General features: G+C 39.2%; 1 protein-coding gene across 2 annotated transcripts in view; it reads left to right on the plus strand.

Annotated features, from left to right (window-relative positions):
• The first annotated feature begins 615 nt into the window (after nucleotides 1-615).
• Nucleotides 616-25,879, plus strand: part of LOC139447622 (fibronectin type-III domain-containing protein 3A-like) — a 179,971-nt gene continuing 154,707 nt past the window's right edge. The window contains exon 1 of one of the 2 annotated variants that reach the window (XM_071229028.1): nucleotides 616-766. Coding sequence is in view for 1 of the 2 variants with exons in the window: in XM_071229027.1 (XP_071085128.1) it covers nucleotides 1,573-1,583 (11 nt within the window). In the remaining variant the exon portion in view is untranslated. Of the gene's footprint in view, nucleotides 767-1,319; nucleotides 1,584-25,879 lie in introns of those variants that run through there. The other variant, XM_071229027.1, reaches the window with a different exon arrangement.

Below are 25,879 nucleotides of genomic sequence, written 5' to 3' on the forward strand. Positions count from 1 at the left end.
TTTCAGTAACCATGTCGGACTTTATTTTATATAGTTTCTAAATATGAATTGTTAACAAGATTTGGTTACACTCCCATCATAAATGGGTTCCGTTGGTAAATACTGTTAAACATAATTTTAGATTAATTATGAACCTATTGCAAAATTACAGTATCAGTATATCCAATTTGGTTTTTTTAAAAAAACCTTGAATAAAATATATTAACGTTATTTTTAACACGTAAAACCAGAGACCATATTATATAATATTATATGGTTTCTGGTAAAACACATGAACAAACTGTTGAATGAATACGTGTGTACAATAATTTTTTCAAATCATGTTCATGTTTGACATGTTAAACATTGTTATTTTCGTTTCAGTATTGCATGTTCATCCTGTAAGTTTCCCTTATGTTTCACGAGAGGTTAAGAAAAAGAATATTCCTTGTGCTCGCGCATATTTTACTGGGCTTTCCCCGTTCCCCGCTTGTTAATTTTAGAGTGCTTGGCGGGGATTCCCTGGTGTAATGACGTCATAAGAGGTCACGTGATGTCTACATTTCACTAAAACTACTGAAAATGTATGTCAATTGAAAGAACATTCAATAAAACACATCGAAAGTAAAGACTACTACTCTGTATTACATCTTACACGACTAAATTAGTGATATTCGTGTTGAAACGGATAACTCAGAGCTATAAACAACAGCTTTCGAGGCAGTGTATCCCGGCATTCTTTGGGCTGATTTCCTCAAAATATTCATCATGGCGGCGTTTATTCCAGGTAATAAAATATTTTACCATTTTATGCACTGTATGGTAGCCCACGTCCATTGATGATTCATCGAGGTATACTACCCGATAGAATCATCTTATAAGGTTTGTTTTCAGAGATATAGTAGTAATTGCGTTCGGTATGATGCAGATAGCACCCTTAGTCTGTTGTCTAGTCGAGGTAGACTGGATTTTAGGTGTACAAATTTACCATATTGGGATGAAATCTGTCAGTTTTAAAAGGAAATTTGTCAGTTTGATTGCATGTTTTTAATGTATAGCTGTTTCGTTAAGGATTTTTGTGGATCGCTGATCCTGTACTGCTGTTATTTGATGACAGACAATGAAAACCTTTACGTCTGTCTACATTTTCAACCCTGATATCGCCGATTTGTTGTCATTGGCGGAGGTGTCAGATTTTGACAGTTGAGGAAGATGGCACGAAATAATTTCCATTCCCATCTTTTACTTCCGAGATCAAGATAATTAGTAATATATTTGGCTTGTTTCATTCAATTCACCCACAAGTAAAATTACGCTAAAGAGGTTTAGACTGCCATGGCACATGCTGGCATTTCTGAATTATCATTTGGTGAACGTAAATGCGTGGGTGATCGTCACATGGAAACGGAGATACATTGGATTTCTTATTTCTGTTTTCCAAAGTCGGTTCCACATCGTGATTAGGGTTGATTACAGACAGTGTGTGCTCCAGTTGGTTGTATTTGATCCGTCAGTTGAGTGGTGACAGTCATTTCAACCCCCACAAGACAATTCAGTGGATGTAGCATCATTGATTTTATAGCAGCTGGCATTATGGTGAAGATGTGAGTAGTGACTTTGGGTAACATATGTTCAGTATTTAAACCAAATCACAGCTATCTATGACATGCTATATGGACCATATTACTTTAGTAAACAATACTTTTCTTAAAGTATATGGTTTCTTTATTCATTGTGTTGAAATGTAGATTTGATCATGTGTCTTGTTTGACTCGCATGTTTCCAAAATGTCCATTTCAACCCATAATCTGATATGTAGAAATTTCACTTCATGGACATAAAATGAAGATAATAATATTTAGGCAATCTGTGTGTGTTCATATATACATAAATTAGTGATTTTTTTATATTCAAGATAATTTATCATAAAATGTTTGGCCTAAAATTTTATCTTACAGGATTTATTGTTGTACATCGAAAGAATGGAGTTATGAAGAACATATCATGCCAGAAATTATACATATGTTACATTTCGAAATTAGATAAAGTCAGCTACAGTTGTAAACCAAACCAGATATGTCATTGTTCTCTTGTTACAATAGACTTATTTCTTTTAGATTTGTGCAGATTGTTTTTAAAATTAAGATATTTTTCCGTAATATTTCTGAAATTGATAATTCTTGATTTACACCCAATTAGGGTTTTATTCTGTGGAAATGTGTTTTTGTAGTTAAGATGGACATCATCGTGATCATACGGAAGTGTTTTTGATAATCAGCCTGTAGAGTTTTTTTTTGGAAAAAGATACTTTTTCCGTCATGTATTTTGCTCTGTGATTATCATCATAATATGATTTAATATTTTATGACACTTCATTCACTTCAGCGATTACATAATATTAATCATTTTGGCATGAGTTTACTGCCTCCCCACCAAGCTGTCCATTTCTACATGTCTTACGTTCTTAGTCAGCATTTAGCATGAGAACAACCCTTTAGCAGGACTCTACGGAATGAAATATCAACTTCAGTTCTATGAAATGTGTACCTTACAAAAACAAATAGCCCGGGATTAGTGAAAATCTTCAGGGACTTGTTGATTCTCCTGAAGTCTATCTATTTACATGAACTACTAATGAGAAATGAAAAGTGAACCAGTTGGATGTTACCAATGGGGTGTACTCCTGAAGGTTCCTTTACAAATTTGTGAATTTACAATTATTCCAATCTCGTTTGTAATGTTAGATATGGAACATTTTTGTTTCATTATTACATATTCATCCCCTAATTTCCCAGTATTGTTCACAAGAGGAAAAGCATTTTTAACATAGGAAGTATTTTCATTAAAGCTAGTGTATCATTGAAGTCATTAGCCCCATTTGCTATTTCAGAATCACTAATTATAGACGTGAAGTTTGAAGTGAATGTCTATACTTCTTTAGTTGTTTCTGTGAGCTATTTGTTATTCACCACATACATATTTAGTGGGATTTGTGAAACAATATTTAAAATATGAATGTGTAAGTATCGGTCTTGTTGGTTTGATAAGGGGTATGATCATATGAAAAGTGATATGGCAAACCTTTTATCATATACTTTCAAATTATGGTACAGTGTTTATATATACTTTCATGACAGTGTGTTTTTCTAAACTGTTCTTTTTTTCTCATTTTCTTGACAAATTCATTGCTGTTATCATGTCAGTTCATCATCTTGCTGCACTATCATGAACATGTTCTTGTTGCTGCTATAGTACTGATCATGTTACATGTTCATTGTACCTGTATAGTTGTTATTAGGTGTGTTTCTTTTATGAACCTCATTTTCAAGGTGAGATACAAAGGATCATCTCTGACACAACAATATATATTTGGTCATCTGGCTGTAAGATCCCACTTGTGGAACCTTGGTCATCTAGCAATATGTTCCCACTTGTGGAGTCTTGGTCATCTGGTGATATCAGTATATGTTCCCACTTGTGGAACCTTGGTAATCTGGCGATATGTTCCCACTTGTGGAACCTTGGTCATCTGGTGGTATCAGTATATGTTCCCACTTGTGGAACCTTGGTCATCTGACTATATTTTCCCACTTGTGGAACCTTGGTCATCTGGCTACATGTTCCCACTTGTTGATCCTTTGTCATCTGGCGATATCATTATATGTTCCCACTTGTGGAACCTTGGTCATCTGGCTATATGTTCCCACTTGTGGAACCTTGGTCATGTGGCGATATGTTCCCACTTGTGGAACCTTGGTCATCTGGCTATATGTTCCCACTTGTGGAACCTTGGTCATCTGGTGATATCAGTATATGTTCACACTTGTGGAACCTTGGTCATCTGGCGATATGTTCCCACTTGTGGAACCTTGGTCATCTGATTATATCAGTATATGTTCCCACTTGTGGAACCTTGGTCATCTGACGATATGTTCCCACTTGTGGAACCTTGGTCATCTGGTGATATCAGAATATGTTCCCACTTGTGGAACCTTGGTCATCTGGCGATATCAGTATATTTTCACACTTGTGTATCCTTTGTCATCTGGCGATATCAGTATATTTTCACACTTGTGGATCCTTGGTCACATCTGGCGATATCCATAAATGTTCCCACTTGTGGAACCTTGGTCATCTGGCTATAAGTTCCTCACTCGTGGAACCTTGGTCATATGGTGATATCAGTATATGTTCCCACTTGTGGAACCTTGGTCATCTGGCGATATGTTCCCACTTGTGGAACCTTGGTCATCTGGTGATATCAGTATATGTTCCCACTTGTGGAACCTTGGTAATCTGGCGATATATGTTCCCACTTGTGGAACCTTGGTCATCTGGTGGTATCAGTATATGTTCCCACTTGTGGAACCTTGGTCATCTGGCGATATGTTCCCACTTGTGGAGTCTTGGTCATCTGGTGATATCAGTATATGTTCCCACTTGTGGAACCTTGGTCATCTGGCGATATGTTCCCACTTGTGGAACCTTGGTCATCTGGCTGTAAGATCCCACTTGTGGAACCTTGGTCATCTGGCGATATGTTCCCACTTGTGGAACCTTGGTCATCTGGTGGTATCAGTATATGTTCCCACTTGTGGAACCTTGGTCATGTGGCGATATGTTCCCACTTGTGGAACCTTGGTCTTCTGGCGATATGTTCCCACTTGTGGAACCTTGGTCATCTGGCGATATGTTCCCACTTGTGGAACCTTGGTCATCTGGTGGTATCAGTATATATTCCCACTTGTGGAACCTTGGTCATCTGGCGATATGTTCCCACTTGTGGAACCTTGGTCATCTGGTGGTATCAGTATATGTTCCCACTTGTGGAACCTTGGTCATCTGGCGATATGTTCCCACTTGCGGAACCTTGGTCATATGGTGATATCAGTATATGTTCCCACTTGTTGATCCTTTGTCATCTGGCGATATCAGTATATGTTCCCAAACTTGTGGAACCTTGGTCATCTAGTGAAATTAGTATATTTTCACACTTGTGGAACCTTGGTCATCTGGCTGTATGTTCCCACTTGTGGAACCTTGATCATCTGGTGGTATCAGTATATGTTCCCACTTGTGGAACCTTGGTCATGTGGCGATATGTTCCCACTTGTGGAACCTTGGTCTTCTGGCTATATGTTCCCACTTGTGGAACCTTGGTCATATGGTGATATCAGTATATGTTCCCACTTGTGGAACCTTGGTCATCTGGTGGTATCGGTATATGTTCCCACTTGTGGAACCTTGGTCATCTGGTGATATCAGTATATGTTCCCACTTGTGGAACCTTGGTCATCTGGCGATATGTTCCCACTTGTGGAACCTTGGTCATCTGGCTACATGTTCCCACTTGTTGATCCTTTGTCATCTGGCGATATCATTATATGTTCCCACTTGTGGAACCTTGGTCATCTGGCTATATGTTCCCACTTGTGGAACCTTGGTCATCTGGCGATATGTTCCCACTTGTGGAACCTTGGTCATCTGGCTATATGTTCCCACTTGTGGAACCTTGGTCATCTGGTGATATCAGTATATGTTCCCACTTGTGGAACCTTGGTCATCTGGCGATATGTTCCCACTTGTGGAACCTTGGTCATCTGGTGGTATCAGTATATGTTCCCACTTGTGGAACCTTGGTCATCTGACTATATTTTCCCACTTGTGGAACCTTGGTCATCTGGCTACATGTTCCCACTTGTTGATCCTTTGTCATCTGGCGATATCATTATATGTTCCCACTTGTGGAACCTTGGTCATCTGGCGATATGTTCCCACTTGTGGAACCTTGGTCATCTGGCGATATCAGTATATTTTCACACTTGTGTATCCTTTGTCATCTGGCGATATCAGTATATTTTCACACTTGTGGATCCTTGGTCACATCTGGCGATATCCATAAATGTTCCCACTTGTGGAACCTTGGTCATCTGGCTATAAGTTCCTCACTAGTGGAACCTTGGTCATATGGTGATATCAGTATATGTTCCCACTTGTGGAACCTTGGTCATCTGGCGATATCAGTATATGTTCCCACTTGTGGAACCTTGGTCATCTGGTGATATCAGTATATGTTCCCACTTGTGGAACCTTGGTAATCTGGCGATATATGTTCCCACTTGTGGAACCTTGGTCATCTGGTGATATCAGTATATGTTCACACTTGTGGAACCTTGGTCATCTGGCGATATGTTCCCACTTGTGGAACCTTGGTCATCTGGCTGTAAGATCCCACTTGTGGAACCTTGGTCATCTGGCGATATGTTCCCACTTGTGGAACCTTGGTCATCTGGTGGTATCAGTATATGTTCCCACTTGTGGAACCTTGGTCATGTGGCGATATGTTCCCACTTGTGGAACCTTGGTCTTCTGGCTATATGTTCCCACTTGTGGAACCTTGGTCATCTGGCGATATGTTCCCACTTGTGGAACCTTGGTCATCTGGTGGTATCAGTATATATTCCCACTTGTGGAACCTTGGTCATCTGGCGATATGTTCCCACTTGTGGAACCTTGGTCATCTGGCGATATGTTCCCACTTGTGGAACCTTGGTCTTCTGGCTATATGTTCCCACTTGTGGAACCTTGGTCATATGGTGATATCAGTATATGTTCCCACTTGTGGAACCTTGGTCATCTGGCGATATGTTCCCACTTGTGGAACCTTGGTCCTATGGTGATATCAGTATATGTTCCCACTTGTTGATCCTTTGTCATCTGGCGATATGTTCCCACTTGTGGAACCTTGGTCCTATGGTGATATCAGTATATGTTCCCAAACTTGTGGAAACTTGGTCATCTAGTGATATTAGTATATTTTCACACTTGTGGAACCTTGGTCATCTGGCTGTATGTTCCCACTTGTGGAACCTTGTGACCCGTGAAGATCAGGGTAGAATAGGTCTTCAGCAACCCAATCTTGCCATAAGATTATGTACAGACCACTGTCATATTGCTTGAATATTGCCGAGTGCAGCATTAAACAACAAACAAACCAACAAACTATACATCTTCCTGCTTGACATTTACTTGCTGACAAATCTGATCCCTAGGATGGAAAAAAAGACACACCTGAAATGAAATGAGGTTTGTCTTGTATTCTAACATGGCACTTATAAACCCTGCTCTATGTGTTCATCAGTTGGAGCATGTGGTGGTCCTCACAAGGCCATGAATTATGAAATAAGGAGTTTTTGTGACAATTTCAAAAATAAAAACAAATTCAACAGAAATTTACTTATCTGTCCAGCACTGGAAATTGGCACAAGTCCTGTAGTCCTTGCCAGACGGCCCAATAGTTAAGGTATAATAAGGACTAGTAGAAATTTGCCAGTTTTAAGGGTTTTGCTATATATTATCTTTAGAAGGAGTAGTGGACTAAAAATGTTAGTTTCTACCACTTCTGTCTCTTTTGGAGGACTCTCAGTGATACATTTAGAGGAATCAAATGATGTCAAATGCTATTAAATGCTATTGAAATAAAACTTATGCATATATTAAAACTGTTAGATAAAACAATTGCGTATCAGTCCATCACAAAATTCATTTACCGACAGTTACATTCGGTAAACATGTGTATCCTACTATTCATTTGGTTTTAAATGATTTACAGGGATTGTTACGAAACCGATGTTCAAGTTAAAATACCCAAATGTAAAGAAACATGGGTAAAACAAATGCTGAAAATCCACTAATACTTGTGGATGCCCAATAAAAATCCATGGCTAAAATACACAAGTAACAAAGCTTGTCTAGAGCTCTGTAGAAGGGGTCCCGTACTATCTTGATTTCCAAGGATATTATCACTGAATGGTTATTAGGGCTGCTACCATTTACTCGTGTATTCGGTGAATCGAACCGTAACCATTTATGAAAGATTGAATTCCTTATTTGTGGCCACTAGAATAGAATATTTATGAATATGCAATCATTTGCATTTACATTCCATGTACAAAAAAATATCCATAAGAACAAATTATATGCATAGATTTCTTCAAAGACAACACTCTTATAATATATAATTTGACAGTAATGTGGTCACTGGTCATTGTTGCATTTGAGCAGATACTAGTACTTGGATAAGTGCAATATCTAAATGTATAATATATTAATAATTAACAAACCATGTCAAATAATTTATGTAGCATTTGTTTCACTGAAAGTAACAAAAAATACATCAGCTGCTGACTTGTTATTGTATTTGTGAATTAATATTCGTAAAATCATATTCGCCTCATAGTGTATTCATTGCAGCCCTACTCATTATTGTATTGCACATGTTCAGAAGAAGTAAGACTATTTCTTATGGGGATTTCAATGTAATATAAAGAAAATGAACCACTTACGATGTAGACAAATTACACCCTGAACTTTGGGTGTATTTCTTATAGTATTGTCATTGTTTGGAAATGTTAGTGATATATCAAACTTAACAGTATCAAGATGTATTGATGTATCATTTAGAAATAAAGTTAATTCTGTATTTGTATAGATAAAAATTACCTATGTTGACCAAAATCAATTTAATGCTGATCCATTGAAAGTTGAAATAGAATTTTCTGAGGTCTCATTGTCAATCTTAACCATGGTAATTTTAATAAATGTAAATGTGGTATTGAATTATTAATTTAGTAACGAATGTTCATAAATTTGTATCGATGCATCATGAACATTAAAAATTTATCTTCACATCAATATTGAAGAATACAGAATAGAAATGTCGTTTGTAACATTGAAATCTATGCATCAGTACTGCCATGGGGGGCACGGGTGGCCCAGTCGTCTAAGGTGATGCAATTCGCTGTGCAGAGTTGCGTCCCTTGGGCACGCCAGAAATCTTTGATTGTGAGTTCGAATCCCGGTTCGCTCCGATTATGTTTCTAGGTTTGTAAGCACCATAACCGTCCGTGCTCATGGGTTTCACCGAAGTGGTAAACATCTAAGACCTGCATCACTTCGGGCTTTCCTCCCACATTAAGCTGACACACGTATAAGTCATTCACTCAGTACTGCCTTGTTAGTAAATAAAACTATGTGTACACAAGGCAATCAAATAAAATAGTTCGAAGTACCTTGAAAAAAGCCATGGAACATATTCTCTTCAGTTATATCTGTATGAACTCAATGGTGAACTCTGGTGTCTTTTCATGAATTATTAATAAATGTTATACAATATTAGATACAATCAACTCTAGCCTAAAATATTTCATGGGACAGTACTTAAACAATAATATGTTGACTGTACCTTTCTTCCTTGAATGTTTTTTTACCCGTGAAGATTCCGGGGTAGAATTGGTCTTCAGCAATCCATACTTGACGTAAAAGGCGATTATGCTTGTCGTAAAAGGCGACTAACAGGATCGGGTGGTCAGGCTTGCTGACTTGGTTGATACATGTCATCGATCCCAATTGCGTGGATCGATGCTCATGCTGTCAATCACTGGATTGTCTGGTCCAGACTTGATTATTTACAGACTGCCGTCATATAGCTGGAATATTGCTGAGCGCGGCGTTAAACAACAAACCAACCAATCAACCAACCAATCCTTGAATATTTATGTTTGTAATTCATTTGAACAAAGATTTACAATTATACAGTCAACATCTGTCATGTTGTCACAGGTTTTGTATCAATTATGTTTGTTAATGATTTATTGTCTTGGCCCTTTTTGCAATACACTTCACTGTCATTCATATATTGATATAATTCTCAATTCTCAACCTATCTACAAGTGGTAGTTAACATGACAGATTGTATGTTCTTGTGTATAATGCACATTTGTTACAGAAATTAGAGCTGTGTTTTGAAACTACCTGTTGAAAATTGTATGCAAGTATGTGGGAGCTGATGATTGGCAATGACCAGGCTACTTCATAAGAGGGTCAAGCTATTTCTGCTGACCAGGGGCTGAAGGACTTGCGGTTCCAACTGAGTCTTGATACCCTGGTTAAGATTAATGATGTATTCTATGATAATTTGACACATGTTGATTTATTAGAATGGTTTGGATGAAGTAGGTTGGAATTGATCAATCCCCTGAGTGTCAGATCACTGTCAATGTGTTTCAGGTGTCTAGCCAACCTTTGAGAGTTGTCAAGAGCACAAAATATTTATGAAATTTGTTCCAGAGAAGATCCAGTTGGTTTAGATATTGATTTAGTGATTGAGCCTGTCAGGGGTACCTTTGCATTAAGAGACCGGCAACACATACCAAGTGCTTAAATAAGTTTTGTTTGTTTGTTTGTTTGTTGTATAAAGCTGCACTCAGCAATATACCAGTTATATGATGGCGGTCTGTAAATAATCTGGACCAGACGATCCAGTGATTGATATCATGAGCATCAATCCATGCAATTGGGATACGATGACATGCATCAACCAAGTCAGCGAGCCAGACAACCCGATCCCGTCAGTCGCCTCTTACGACAAACACAGTCACCTTTTATGACAAGCATGGGTTACTGAAGACCTATTATACCCCGGATCTTCACGGGTCTCTTAATAAGTGAATGTCAGAGTACCTAACTGTACCCATTATTATCATCACTTTAAGAGAAGTTTACAAGACTCGGGCTCCGGACTAGTGGCAAAAGTTGCAGACTCCTATGCATATCAATGTGATTATATTGGCCACCTCCATGGTTTAGTGGTAGAGAGTCTGCCTGGAGACAGTGACCTAAAGGTTGGGGGGTTCATCTCCAGCCCCAACATGCCAAAAGACTTTAAAAAATGGTACTTGTTGTTACCCTGCCTGGCTCTCGGCAAGAACTGCTCAGAGACAGACACAAAGACACACATAATGATACTAATTATAATGAATTATGGCATTTTGTTATGATACTGAATACTGTACAAATTTTGTATCAATGACCCCATATGTTAATTTTGTTGTATAATTGGTATACATATCTAAGCTAAATTTGAATTTCATGCTTTGACATAAAGTGGGACGTGCCTAGATCACATGAAGATTAATTGTCAATATGACCGCCTGTGCATTCCGTTGTACAAGGCGACGAAACGAATCAAGTAGTCAGGCTGGCTAAACATACAGTTGGTTGTGTACATAGTTAGAAGTCTAATGAAGCTGTAAAACCATATACCGGGATAGTCATTCATCAATAGGGATGGGTATTGGCAGTTTAAGTGTATCACAATATTTTGCAATGCACAAGGCCGCATTGTGATACGTATCACGATATATTGTTTCATTCTAAATTTTTAATTCAGAAACAATCTGATACATTAAGGTAAGAACTGAGGTTCATAAATGGAACAGGTGATGTAGTAGCCAAGTGGTTAAAGCGTTCGGTCATCACGCCGAAGACCTGGGTTCGATTCCTGACATGGGTACAATGTGTGAAGCCCATTTCTGGTGTCCCCCACCGTGATATTGCTGGGATATTGCTAAAACCATACTCACTTATAAATGGAACAAAACAAGATGCTGGTACAACATAATGTTTGCGCATTCAATAAATATGCAGCCATGCTTGCTCCTGGGCAGAGAATGCATTTGGCAAGTATATAACATTAAACACATGCTAAAAGTCCAAATTTGAAATCATCTGATGAATCGAAAAAATGATATTGTGATATGTATTGTGGAAAAAATTGGCTTCAATTTACCAATGTACCAGTAATACACACCCTTAATCAACGTCATTAAAATTACTTTTAACGTCCAGTTACAGATAACTATAGTGGTCTTCTTCATTCTAGTACAAGTCATTGATTGTTCATGTACTTGTTGATGGAAAGCAACTCTGTGAACGGCATGTGATTAAGTGATATCCTGTGATATACCATGTATACATTTCAGCATGTTTTGAACCCCATCCCAGCACAACAGATGTCCAAACTCACCATGCTCACACACAAACATATTGATCAATGTCTGTGTCCTGCATCCATCGGATGGGGCTTCGGAGTCGGATAGATTTGTTCTGAATTCTCTTTCTAATTGAAGCAACTGCTGAGTTTCATCGAGGATTTTAAACAAAAGTACCTGTGGCAAGCAAACTGGGTAAAGCATTATTTTGTCTAAAATTGGGATTTTTTCCCCAAATTTTCCTTGGTTCAGAGGGAGGTATGCCAGTGTTAGCTCTGCACTCAGCATGCTCATTGTAACAATGTAAAACTGAATCCTGAGCTTGTGTTGTGGCCTCTCTATTGATCCTGTTGTTTCAAAGATTGAAGTTGCCTTTGCAAAGCTAAGACATTAGTTATGATGACAATGATGCCAATAAACTGAGCGTGCCTCCGTGGTCTAGTGGATAGAGTGTCTGCCCGGTGAGCTCAAGGTTGGGAGTTCGAACCCCAGCCATGTCACGCCAGAAGACGTTGAAAGATGGTACTTGTTGTTACCCTGCCTGGCGCTAGACCCAGGTTCGAACTCCCACATGGGTACAACGTGTTTCCGTGATATTGCAAAAAGCGGCGTAAAACCATACTCACTCACTCACTCACTCACTCACTCACTCACTCACTCACTCACTTAGAGTCCAAATACCAACAGTCCAGTGGTGCATAGCTGGCTATCTATATGTGGTGTAATCTTGGTTTTAGGTTTATACGGTACTAAGTTTGGTTTCAATTCATCCTGTGGACTTGTCAGCTTCAGTGGTCCTTTTTTAGCTGCGCAACACAGGAAGTCAAGTGTGTGTGCCTAGAGCTTGTGGCTGGGTGAATTTTAGGAATCTTTGTCACTGCTGACTGTGTTAACAATTCAACTGGGAACCTGCGTTATGAGCTTATGGACAAGTGATAGTAGGCCGCTCTGTGTTGACGTTACGACATACCTGCGTCGTCACCCACCGCCGCGAGACCAGCGCTGACTTACGCCATGCCTCCTGCTTGCCCCATGTTGGATGAAAAGAAAATATTGGACATCAAACATCAGTGTTCTATTTCTTGCTTTTCTTGAGTGAAGTCGACAACTGTAGGCTATTTAGATTAGCACAAGGATTATTGTGTGTTTGAAGAGCTTGTGATAATCTTACTAGATTAATGATAGGCTCTGTGCAGTAATCCACTAACCATACCTGCTGTCAATATTGGATGGAGAGCACCTTGCCATGTGTTAACAGTACTTACCGTATGTTCTCAAATTAGTGTTCATTACAGTAAGTTAACAAAAACGGTTGAGGCCATACCAATTTATTATGGTTTTTTTTCCTCATATTTTCAAGGCAAATATGTCACGATATGGGAAACATTCCTTTCAAAAAGATCGAGTAATGAATAGTGATTAATGTGATGCTATTTTACAGAATATCCTTTATGTATTATGTTTCGCTTTGTCAAGTTGATGAGGGGAAAGTGGATTCATAAAACAAGGGAATATGTTTGTCTTGTTACCATGGCCTTGACCATTTGCAAGGGAGGTAACTGACTGTTGAAGTCCAGTTTCCTCGTAATAACCACTGGTGATGCTACGATTTAGCCTGGAAATTCCAGCCTAGTTGGGCAAGGGTGGAAACTGGACTTTTATAGTCAGTTAACGCCCTTGCCTCAGGAAGATGGGCCTTGACATGTCAGTAATCTAATTTATCAGCATTAGAAACTTACAGTTTTTGTCCACTAGTCTGTCTTTATAATATATAGCAAAACCCTAGTCCTCATGGTACTTTAACTATTGGGCAGTTTGGCAGTGACTATAGGACTAGTGCCAATTTTTAATGCTGTTTGATCGTTTCTATGGATCTATCATTAGTCTGATCTTAGCCCCAGAAATAATCTGTTTTTTTCTGTTTAAGCCCATCCAAAAGTACTTTTAGAAAATATGTTTTGCAGGTCATCTTTTTTTAGGGGTAAAACAGTACAGCAAGGTCACAATACAATATGTAACGATACAGTGCATATTGATATATGCATATTTACATAAAATCTTGTGGAAACTTCTTGATTATAAATATTTCAGAACAGGTTCAAAAGAAAAAGCTAGCTGTAGATCGTGTTCAAAGCTGCTATTTTCAGTCATAAAGTTGAAAGGCTAATGGAACACATTTTGCAATATTTGACAAAAACGCTGGGGTGGTCATAAACGAGTACATGCAGTAAGTAATTTATTTTAGCATTTGTATCGTCTTGTATTGATACTGAAATCCTATGCGTACTGGTACACCGATGTATCGTTTCACCCCCATCTTTTTTCCCATTTTTTCTTTAAAAGACAAACTTTTGGAAAGTATGTATATCTTAGAGCCGTGACAAATATTCCCGCACCTTCCCCCACCAAATATCAAATGGTTGGTCCCTAGCAGGCGATGGGTGTTGGTCACTCATTTGATTTAGTGAAATGCAGCTCTAGACACATCAGGTCATTTGACCATGTTGACCAAATACAATACAAAAAGGTAAGTTCTGTGTGCAGGAATAGGTCCTCCTTGTTATGTATTGTAGATGAGGTCATTCAATAAAATAATGTCATTGCCCGAGTTGCCTCTATAATGATGATGATGATGAGCATTTGTTTTAATGTCTTACAGCGCTGCACATAAGCTGCGTATTAGCGTAATACCCCCAAAGTATTCAAAACCCAATTACTTTCAATTATCTAGCGTACAGAAATGCATGTATTAAATGAAAAACTCAAATGTATAAAAACAGCACGCTTTTTAAGCGTACGTACAACGGAGCTTATTTCCTCCCACATTCAGTCAACAACAGAAGTTGTCTATACATGCAATATGCATTTCCTGACACATTTATCTTAGGCCCGAATTTGTATTGCAGAGTTGCATCCCTTAGCCATGCCAGGATCCAATGATTGTGGGTTGTATCCCAGATGTGTCCAGATTATGTCCTTTGGTTTGTTTTCACTGTACCTTTGCTTGTGGCTTTCACTTACGTAAAAGTTTACAAGCTTAGTCACCTTAGATTTTCCACCAACTTTAAGATGAATTTGATGACAGAATACAACTGAAAATTTGAAATACTGTCCAACATGTCCAAACCACAGTAAATTGACGTAACCTCCATACATACATACATGTAGCGTGATTAATATGGAGCTGAGTATCGCCTGGTATCTCAGGTGGTCAGGCTCACTGACTTGGTTGATGCAAGTCATCGATCCCAATTGCGTGGATCGATGTTCATGATGTCAATCACTGGATTGTCTGGTCCAGACTCGATTTTTTTACAGACCACCGACATATGGCTGGAATATTGCTGAGTGTGTCGTAAAACAACAAACCAACCAACCAACCAATACAATACGTATCACGATACAGACTGACGATACCACTGCTATCATGATACACCAACAAGCATGACAAGTAGTGATGAAATTAGTGAAATTTAACTCTAAAACATCTGGATTCATTCATTCACTTATCTTAAAAACAAAAATTTGTTAACGAAAAAACAAGAACAAAACAGTTTTAAATGAATAGATGGTTGTTATTAAATGTAATAGTTTTAAAGTAGGCACATTTTCCATCAACATGCCCTGATGTTCCGCCATGTTTACAAGTTGTGCTATGCCTCTTCTCCCTTTGTGGGAAGTAACTCTATCAGTAATTGTTCTATTTATAGCGTATCATGATCTCACAAACTTACGATTCAAGAATTGCCTGTACCTTAGTATCATAGATATTGTAGGTATCTGAATGATTAGGTACTGATTTATCTAGAGACAGTAGGGGCGGTGGGGTAGCCTAGTGGTTAAGGCGTTCGTCTTGTGAAGACCCGGGTTTTGATTCCCCACATGGGTATAATGTGTGAAGCCATTTCTTCCCGTGATATTGCTGGAATATTGCTAAAAGTGGCGTTAAACAACACTCACTCACTCACACACTGTAGAGACAATATCGATACTATATCACAATATTCCATTATGTTATCAATTTTTAAGAGCACATTTTTCTATTTCATACCAATATTGAAATACAATAATTTTTAATATTTAATACAGTTCGGATTACAGAGAGTATCCCGGAGTATGACCAGTTCTGAAAGCCTGTGATTTGCTTTGTGTTACTGGGAGGCAGTGGTAATAGTGAGCATGTGAGCAGTGTTTCCCAGCTGAGTGTTTTCTAGCTGTAGAGAGCTGGGTGGACAGATGTTTCTCCCTCCGCCTCCTGCTTGTTTCAGGACATCGCAGGGAGACATATCACTGTTCATTAGTTCCATTGATTAATGATATTAATATTTTCTGAGTTGCGCAGATGTTACTATGGAAACTTAAACAGGTTAAGAATTGATGAATGTATCTTGATTCCCAGCTTGTTGATGATGTCCTCGCCAGCATCAGTTACGACACATCTTTAAGCTGTCTAATTTGTTTGACAAGTATCCTTGTTTACATAACAGCTAAATACATTATCCATTTTGACAGTTTGAGGGAATGGTGTGTAGGTGGGTGGCTTGCTAATTATCTCTGCAGGGATGAAGTTGGCTTGGATGTAAAAACAGGATCATCCGTTTATCTGGCCTCCCTGATAGTCCTTCTGCTACTGAGACATTGTTTCCGGACCAAAGCCAGCCATAACAGAAAATAGTCCATTAGGGCTGTAACTATTTCATCTTAAAACCTGTGTTAATGTATAAAATATTTGATTACCTCAGTGCTGTATGCATTGTGAAACTGGTCCCTGTAGTCTTAAACTCCTTGAAATATCTTCATGAAACAGCCAAGGAGAGGCTGTCGGGTGGTTAAAGCGTTCGCTCATCACGCCGAAGACCCGGGTTCGATTTCCTATATGGGTACAATGTGTGAAGCCCATTTCTGGTGTCCCCCACCGTGTTATTGCTGGAATATTGTTAAAAGTGGCGTAAAACCAAACTCACTCACTCACTCACAGCCAAGGCTAAAGTATTGCATATTTATTTTGTATACAGAATTTAGAAATTTTGCTGTTGCTGTCATGGTAGTTTAATAAAATGAGTGATTTAAAAATTATCAGTTTGAGATGATGTTTTTTAAGTTGACTCTTCCACACAATGGATTCATTTCACCATGTTCAAGGAGATTGATTCTTATGGTGTAAACAATGATTGGATAATAATAAGCGATATTTGGTTCATTACCTTGATATTCTGACAGAAAAGTATTTGTCAATATGGCCTACACGCTTCAATTTTTCACTGATCAGCTACCATAGGTTTGGATAAATTACACAGGTTTGCTGAATTGCCTAGCACTGCCATTTTGTTTATTTCTTGTGAGAGAATAACGAATGTATCAGAAAGTGTAATGAAGCCAGCATTGCATCCATTTGACACATTGTGATGGATTCTCTTCATGATCTGTTCAAATGAATATATTTTTAGAAGACTCAGATTTACTTTTGTTGAATGTCATATTTTTCCCCAAAGTTGTGAATGTCATATTTTGGGATTTGTTGCCCATATCAAAAATGAATAACTCACACTTACCCCCTACTATTACTGGGTTAAAACATAAAGTCATACCGTATTCGACGTAATAAGCGCCCCGCTCTAATAAGCGATATTTGCTAATATATTGGCTAGTGAACAATCCGAATCAGCACCCCTTCCGATTGATCAATGTACATAAGACTTATTTATTCGTGTATAATATGCACTCGTGTGTTATATCACCCTTAATTATGGGTAATTAAATTCTTGAAAAATATATCTGTCGTATGTAAACATTTCAGGCTGTCAGCATAAACCATGAAAATTATGATCATTCAACTCAAAATAATATTCTAATAAGCGCCCCCTATTTCTAATTTTGAGAGCGCCCTAGGCGCTAATTATGTTGAATACGGTAATACATACAAAATGGAGGTCACACTTCCATACTATCTTGATACAGAAAGAATTACATGTGCTGCTCAAAGATTTAATAAAATTTAATAAAAACAAAAATATTTTTGGCCCTTAGTCCATGTTGTTTGGTGGAAATGTAACTTTCAAACCTGAATAATTAAATTTTCGTTGTGTTCATTGTAATTCCTGCATTCTGATTAACTGAATCAGTCTCTTGGTTAATGTATTCATTTCCAAATGAATGTAAAAATTTAAGCCACGCCCCAAAACGGACTGTTTTTATTACTAAGGAATGTTGGGGAATCCCAATGTTACAATCAGGGAATTCCCTTTCTGCTCACGTGTATCGTCATGCACAGGACATTTCAACGAAATTCATACATATTCTTGATCCAAACCACCCTTTGAGGCTGAAGGCCAAGACAGAACAAAACACCAAACGTGCAGGCTTACTTGCCTGTTTTTTTCGCATGGGCTTCACAAATTTCATGTCTTAGGGTTTCATTGTCATCCCCATTTTTCGAACACAGATTCATACAGTTTGCACATCAGTTTTTTCGATTCATACCTCAATGAACTGAAAAAAATACACTATCAATCCTTCATTACAAACAGTCAAACTGAAAAACTATGCAATGCACTGAATTTTACCATGTTTACCATCAAAAGCCACAATACAGGTATGATGCCATTAACTATGTAACATATTTTTTATCAATATATCAATGTATGATATCTGATTGTTGTATCAAAACTTTATGAATGACGATCACTATGAATTGTCCCACCCCCCGTTACTAGAACACAGACACCTGATAATGGAAGACATCGACTATAAGACATTTAGCAAGACTTTAGCTTCAGATAAGTGGTTCAACACAGCCCATTTGAACCAATCAGTGCTGTCCTCTTTGAAATCATTTTAAATGATTCTGATTGGTATGTAGGTTTCTCAGAGCGACATTGTTTTTCACAAGTTGAATGGAGGTTTTCAATAATAGGAGGTTCCAATGGTTTGTCTTTCCCAGACTAATTGGGACGGTGGGTCGGCATAGTGGTTAAAGTGTTCGCTCTTCACGCCGAAGGCCTGGGTTTGATTCCCCACATGAGAACAATGTTCAGGGGTGAGAATCTTCCCCGGATCCGTGAATTTCCGCAAATTTTAGTGACCACAAATTTGTTAAACATCCCTCATAAACACCCCCATTATGGGCTATACTCTGTTGAAAAGAAGTTCCAGCTGACAAGGAATATATCCATCCTCATCCCTGAATGTGTGAAGCCCATGGCTGATGTCACCTGCCGTGATATTGCTGGAATATTGCTAAAAGCGGTGTAAAACCGTACTCACTCACTCCCAGACTAATTATCTGTAGGCCACTGTAAACATAGGTGCAATATTGCTATAAAATAACAAAACTCTTTTCTCTCCAACTTGAAAATGATTTTTGTTGCTAAAGTGTCCTAGTTGTTATGATACCAACTAACAACACCAGCAACAACAATGGTTTAACAAAGTTATTTATTGATGCCATGATGACATTGAGTACATTAATTACATGGTTGTCGAACAGCAATCACATACCAGACCCAGATGTTACATTGCCAGATACATGTTTTTCGATTCTGCAAAAGTCAATCTGCATAAGCGGCAGTAACACAACTGTGCCTTTCTTATATGACCTAAGGCATTGAACTTTAGACTTAGAGTTCTTTTGGTACTTGAAGGAAATATTATCCTTCGTGAGCTATTTACCATACCTTCAGCTGTTGTTAATTATAGGTTTTAGTACATTTCCCTGTGGGATATCACGAGGTGGAATATGTACCAAGTGCCCATGCTTTAACTGATTAAAATGGGGGATCAGTTTGTTCTGAAGTTGTCACCGAGATGTTTATAAACATATATGTATTATCATGCCATGAGTTTGGGTTCATTGCTCATGTTATCAACCACTGCTTTGTCTGGGATAGAATTGATTTGTTGTAAATATTACAGACTGTTGCATAAAACAATATTCACTTACTATTTTTAAAGTTCAGTGACGATGGGTTGCCATGTCATCTATTGTGCATACCTTAATAGTGCTGTACTTCTCTTGTTATGTACTAACATTTTTAGTCTACTAGTCCTTATCATGGTAACATGTTGTAAAACCCTTAAAATGGCAAGTGTCTAGTAGTTCTTATGATACCTTAACTATTGGGCAATCTGGCAGGACTATTGTGTCTGCTTGTACTACTGTAGTGTTAGCCCACTCAGATTACCATGCTGCATTTTAACAGGTACAGTATACTGACTCCATGCCAACCGGTCCTTATTTTAACCCCTTAATGCCAACGCCAGGCAGGGTAACAACAAGAACCATTTTTAGTGTCTTATGGTAGGACGAGGACTGGGATCAAACCCTTGAGCTTTTACTCTCCAGACGGACACTCAACCACCAGACCACTGAGGTGGTCTGCTGTTTGTATCCCAAGGCGGACACTCAACCACTAGACCACTGAGGTGGTCTGCTGTTTGTATCCCAAGGCAGACACTCGACCACTAGTCCACTGAGGTGGTCTACGGCTTGTATCCCAAGGCGGACACTCGACCACCAGACCACTGAGGTGGTCTACTGCTTGTATCCCAAGGCGGACACTCGACCACCAGTCCACTGAGGTGGTCTACTGCTTGTATCCCAAGGCGGACACTCAACCACCAGACCACTGAGGTGGTCTACTACTTGTATCCCAAGGTGGACACTCGACCACTAGTCCACTGAGGTGGACTACGGCTTGTATTCCAAGGCGGACACTCGACCACCAGTCCACCGAGGTTATCTACGGCTTGTATCCCAAGGCGGACACTCGACCACCAGTCCACTGAGGTGGTCTACTGCTTGTATCCCAAAGCGGACACTCGACCACTAGTCCACTGAGGTGGTCTACTGCTTGTATCCCAAGTCGGACACACGACCACCAGTCCACTGAGGTGGTCTACTACTTGTATCCCAAGGCGGACACTCGACCACCAGTCCACTGAGGTGGTCTACTGCTTGTATCCCAAGGCGGACACTCGACCACTAGTCCACTGAGGTGGACTACGGCTTGTATCTCAAGGCGGACACTCGACCACCAGTCCACCGAGGTTATCTACGGCTTGTATCCCAAGGCGGACACTCGACCACCAGTCCACTGATGTGGTCTACTGCTTGTATCCCAAGGCGGACACTCAACCACCAGACCACTTAGGTGGTCTACTGCTTGTATCCCAAGGCGGACACTCGACCACCAGACCACTGAGGTGGTCTACTGCTTGTATCCCAAAGCGGACACTCGACCACTAGTCCACTGAGGTGGTCTACGGCTTGCATCCCAGATTTACCCTGATTATTATTATTTATTTGCCAACACCATACTGGTGTTGAATGATGCATCTAAGACCTGCATCACTTTGGGAATGCCTCGAACACGTGGTATAACCGAAATACTTGAAGCAGCATTAAACCCAACTTGTTAAACTAACTCGAGTCAAACAGAAACTCTTAATTTCAGATTGAAAATAGTGCTGTGGTTGAGAATCTGTAGCCTATTTCTTGCGCCAACCCTAGCAAGTTAATCTTGCTTATATTGATCCAAAACATTAACCTCATTTGGGTGTGTAATAAATTTTATCTCCATTGCCCCGTATGCCAAGTTGGAGGAAGGGACAGCGTTCAACACTAGCCTCCACTATGCTGGTTGTCGGGACATGGCTAACCATGCCAAAAGGTTGTCATCTGATTTACTATTTCTGTTTATGTTTATCAGCATTATAAACAAGTGATGAAGTCCTGGGGTCTGGGAGATTTAGGGGCCTGGGAGATGAAAATGTGCTAGTGAAAATGCTCAAGGACTCTTATTCCTCCTAATTCCTGATACTACATAATATGTGTGGACATAACGGTTATTTGAACAAAATAGTCATTAAGTTTTTTCGTTTCTTTGTTGAAATAAGAAGGATCTTTATTTTAATAATTATCATAGCCTGTAACTACCCATGGAGACGTGGTGCAGGTGTCAGTGTAAAGTTACTTGACACATTGCGCCATCTTACACTTCATGAAAAAACAAGCAGCTATAGCTCAAGTCACACGCTCAGGGCTGCAAGTCAATAAAACTTCTCCTGTATATTTTGTTACACTTGTTCAGTAATGCAGAACTAATTAATTTGTTATCAATATATCAGTTGCAGCCTCTTGCCAGGGTAGCTAGACTGTTGTTATCATGGTCTTGTTGAAGTGGGAAGGTCAAGGACACTGTTGTGCAGATTGTATACATGCATATTAGCCAGGGATGTGAACACAGGGTCCATATTGTACTGGGTACAGCTGGCACACTGTCTAAATGGTACTGGGTACAGCTGGCACATTGTCTAAATGGTACTGGGTTCAGATAGTTTTATTTTTTATTTATTGCTTAATGCTGCACTAAGCAATATTTCCAGAGATATGAAGGCAGTCGCTAAATAATTGAGTCTGGACCAGATAAGCGAGTGTTTGATGTCATGAGTATTGATCTACACAATTGGGATACAATGACATGCATCAACCAAGTCCAAGAACCTGACTACCCAGTCCTGTTAGTCGCCTCTTACAACAAGCGTGGGTTTCTGAATACAAATTCTTTACATTTACAGTAGGGTCACAGGCGTCAATGTAGCATCAGAATCCAGTTCCATCTGGACCATGTATCAGCTGTACCCGGAAACATCAGAACCCTGTACAATCTAGATCATGTGCCATCAGAACCCAGTACAATCTAGATCATGTACCATCAGAACCCTGTACAATCTAGATCATGTACCATCAGAACCCAGTACAATCTAGATCATGTGCCATCAGAACCCAGTACAATCTTGATCATGTACCATCAGAATCCAGTACAATCTAGATCATGTACCATCAGAACCCAGTACAATCTTGATCATGTACCATCAGAATCCAGTACAATCTAGATCATGTACCATCAGAACCCAGTACAATCTAGATCATGTACCATCAGAACCCAGTACAATCTAGATCATGTGCCATCAGAACCCAGTACAATCTAGATCATGTGCCATCAGAACCCAGTACAATCTCAATCATGTACCCGCAGAAGCCAGTACAATCTCGATCATGTACCCTCAGAACCCAGTACAATCTAGATCATGTGCCATCAGAACCCTGTACAATCTAGATCATGTACCATCAGAACCCTGTACAATCTAGATCATGTACCATCAGAACCCTGTACAATCTCGATCATGTACCCTCAGAACCCAGTACAATCTAGATCATGTGCCATCAGAACCCAGTACAATCTAGATCATGTACCATCAGAGCCCTGTACAATCTCGATCATGTGCCATCAGAACCCAGTACAATCTAGATCATGTGCCATCAGAACCCTGTACAATCTCGATCATGTACCATCAGAACCCTGTACAATCTAGATCATGTACCCGCAGAACCCTGTACAATCTAGATCATGTACCATCAGAACCCTGTACAATCTAGATCATGTACCATCAGAACCCAGTACAATCTAGATCATGTACCATTTGAATCCAGTACAATCTAGATCATGTACCATCAGAACCCTGTACAATCTAGATCAGGTACCCTCAGAACCCAGTACAATCTAGATCACGTACCATCAGAACCCAATACAATCTAGATCTCATACCCTCAAAACCCAGTACAATCTAGATCATGTACCATCAGAATCCAGTACCATCAGAACCCTGTACAATCTTGATTATGTACCATCAGAACTCAGTACAAGCTAGATCATGTACCATTTGAATCCAGTACAATCTAGATCATGTACCCTCAGAACCCAGTACAATCTAGATCATGTACCCTCAGAACCCAGTACAATCTAGATCATGTACCCTTAGAACCCAGTACAATCTAGATCATGTACCATTTGAACCTAGTACAATCTAGATCATGTACCATCAGAACCCAGTACAATCTAGATCATGTACCATCAGAACCCAGTACAATCTAGATCATGTACCATCAGAACCCTGTACAATCTAGATCTCGTACCATTTGAATCCAGTACAATCTAGATCATGTACCCTCAGATCCCTGTACAATCTTGATTATGTACCATCAGAACTCAGTACAATCTAGATCATGTACCATTTGAATCCAGTACAATCTAGATCATGTACCATTTGAATCCAGTACAATCTAGATCATGTACCCTCAGAATCCAGTACAATCTTGATTATGTACCATCAGAACCCAGTACAATCTAGATCTCATACCATTTGAATCCAGTACAATCTAGATCACGTTCCATCAGAACCCAGTACAATCTGGACCATGTAACAGCTGTTACCAATACAATTTTGACCATGTAGCAGGCCTTAAAGTTACGACTAAAATCCTGTCTACTATACAAAATTGAGAGTTACCCAAATGATTATGTTTCTAGGTTTGTCAGCAACATACCCGTGCTCATGGGTTTCATCGAAGTTGTAAATGTCTGAGACCGGCATCACTTCGGGCTTTCCTCCCACATTAAGCTGACACGCTGTGATATAACTGGAATACTGTTAAAAGCGGCGTTAAACCCAACTCACTGACTCACTCTATATATTCAGTTATTAGTTTAGACCTTGCTTTTCCAGCTCTGTTGGTTGGAGTGATAAGTTTGTATAATCTGTTCTATGGATCACTGTTGATAATTATGGATAAGAATGAGACATGTATCTCTTTGTTTGGTTTCTGGAACCTTATCGAAACAGTAAACAAAAAACAAGTGTCTGTCATAGCCTTGGTAGAATTGAGCTCATTCATTTAACGTATGAAAAAGTACCATTTTCAATTTTTCGTTGCATTTAATAAGAACATATCTTATAAACATAAATACTACTATGAATTTGGAAATAATTCAGTTCTGATGATGCTGATTGGTCAATCAGGGTTCAAATGTTACCATGGTTACAGGTGGTACTGGGATTTATAAACTGAAGAGATGGGGTGAGGTGAAATTGGGTTTAATGATACGTCCAAGATTATTGCACTTATATAGCGCCGTACATGTACGTGTGTGTGTTTGTGTGGCTGCTTGTACTAGTCCAGACTGATGCTGATTTATGGTGCTAGCCCACTGAGACACCATGCCACAGTTAAACATGAATACCCCACTCAGACACAGTATACTGACTCCGAGCCGACCAGTCCTTGTTTAAGCCCCTTAATGCCGAGCGCCAGACAGGGTAACAACAAGTACCATCTTTTAACGTCTTTTGGTATGACACGGCCGGGGATCGAACTGCGGACCTTCCTCTCTCTGGGCGGATGCTCTACCACTAGACCACGGAGGCAGTCCTATATATAAACTTAAGAAGCTAATATTTATTTAAGAGTACTGTAGGTAGGTATTTTTAAATAACTGTGCACAATAATGTATGTTCCTTCGGTTTCAAATTCAGCTTAGTGCAGTTAACATGGTTAAATCTACAGGTAACCTAACTCTACATTGAGAACACTGTATGTTATCTCCTAAATATATCTCCCACCAGCCAGTTCTGTTTAGAACCATCAGTGATTATAAGCTTGACATGTCTCTCCAAGTCTGATCTATGTAATTCAGTGCTTTGACAATGAGGTAAATGTCATTAATTCGTTATAATTTTCAGTAATGCATGATTAATATTCAGTTGGTGATTCCTGCTTTCGCTGTACAATATTGGCTGCATGAACGGAAGCAATCAACAGCTCGCCACGACAGTGACTGTGCTTCTTTGAAGCATTCTGATAAAAAATGTAAGCAATGTTTTGATGCTATTAATTAGATTATTTGCTCTTTTGGTTGGTCATACACATAATGAGGGTGGCAGTGTGCATATGATTGACTGCGCATACAACCAATTGGCACGAAATACACCTTGGATAAACACCATGTGTTGAGGGGAATGTGTAAATATTTCTAAGAAACTTGCACAAAGGTGTGTTTTGCTGGAATCCCTGCTTTGCGTCTTGATGGGGACATGATAAACAAATTGAAGTAAGTTTAATGAACACTTGATGGTGCAGGAGCATGTGGAGATAGCAGTGAGTTGATGTCATACAGTTAACTTTTATTTTGATTCCCCCCAAACCAGTGAAAATTGTATATATTTATTTTTAA

The sequence above is a fragment of the Haliotis cracherodii genome, unplaced genomic scaffold (assembly GCF_022045235.1).
Source record: "Haliotis cracherodii isolate W230 unplaced genomic scaffold, xgHalCrac1.p SCAF_7, whole genome shotgun sequence".
Taxonomy (NCBI): domain Eukaryota; kingdom Metazoa; phylum Mollusca; class Gastropoda; order Lepetellida; family Haliotidae; genus Haliotis; species Haliotis cracherodii.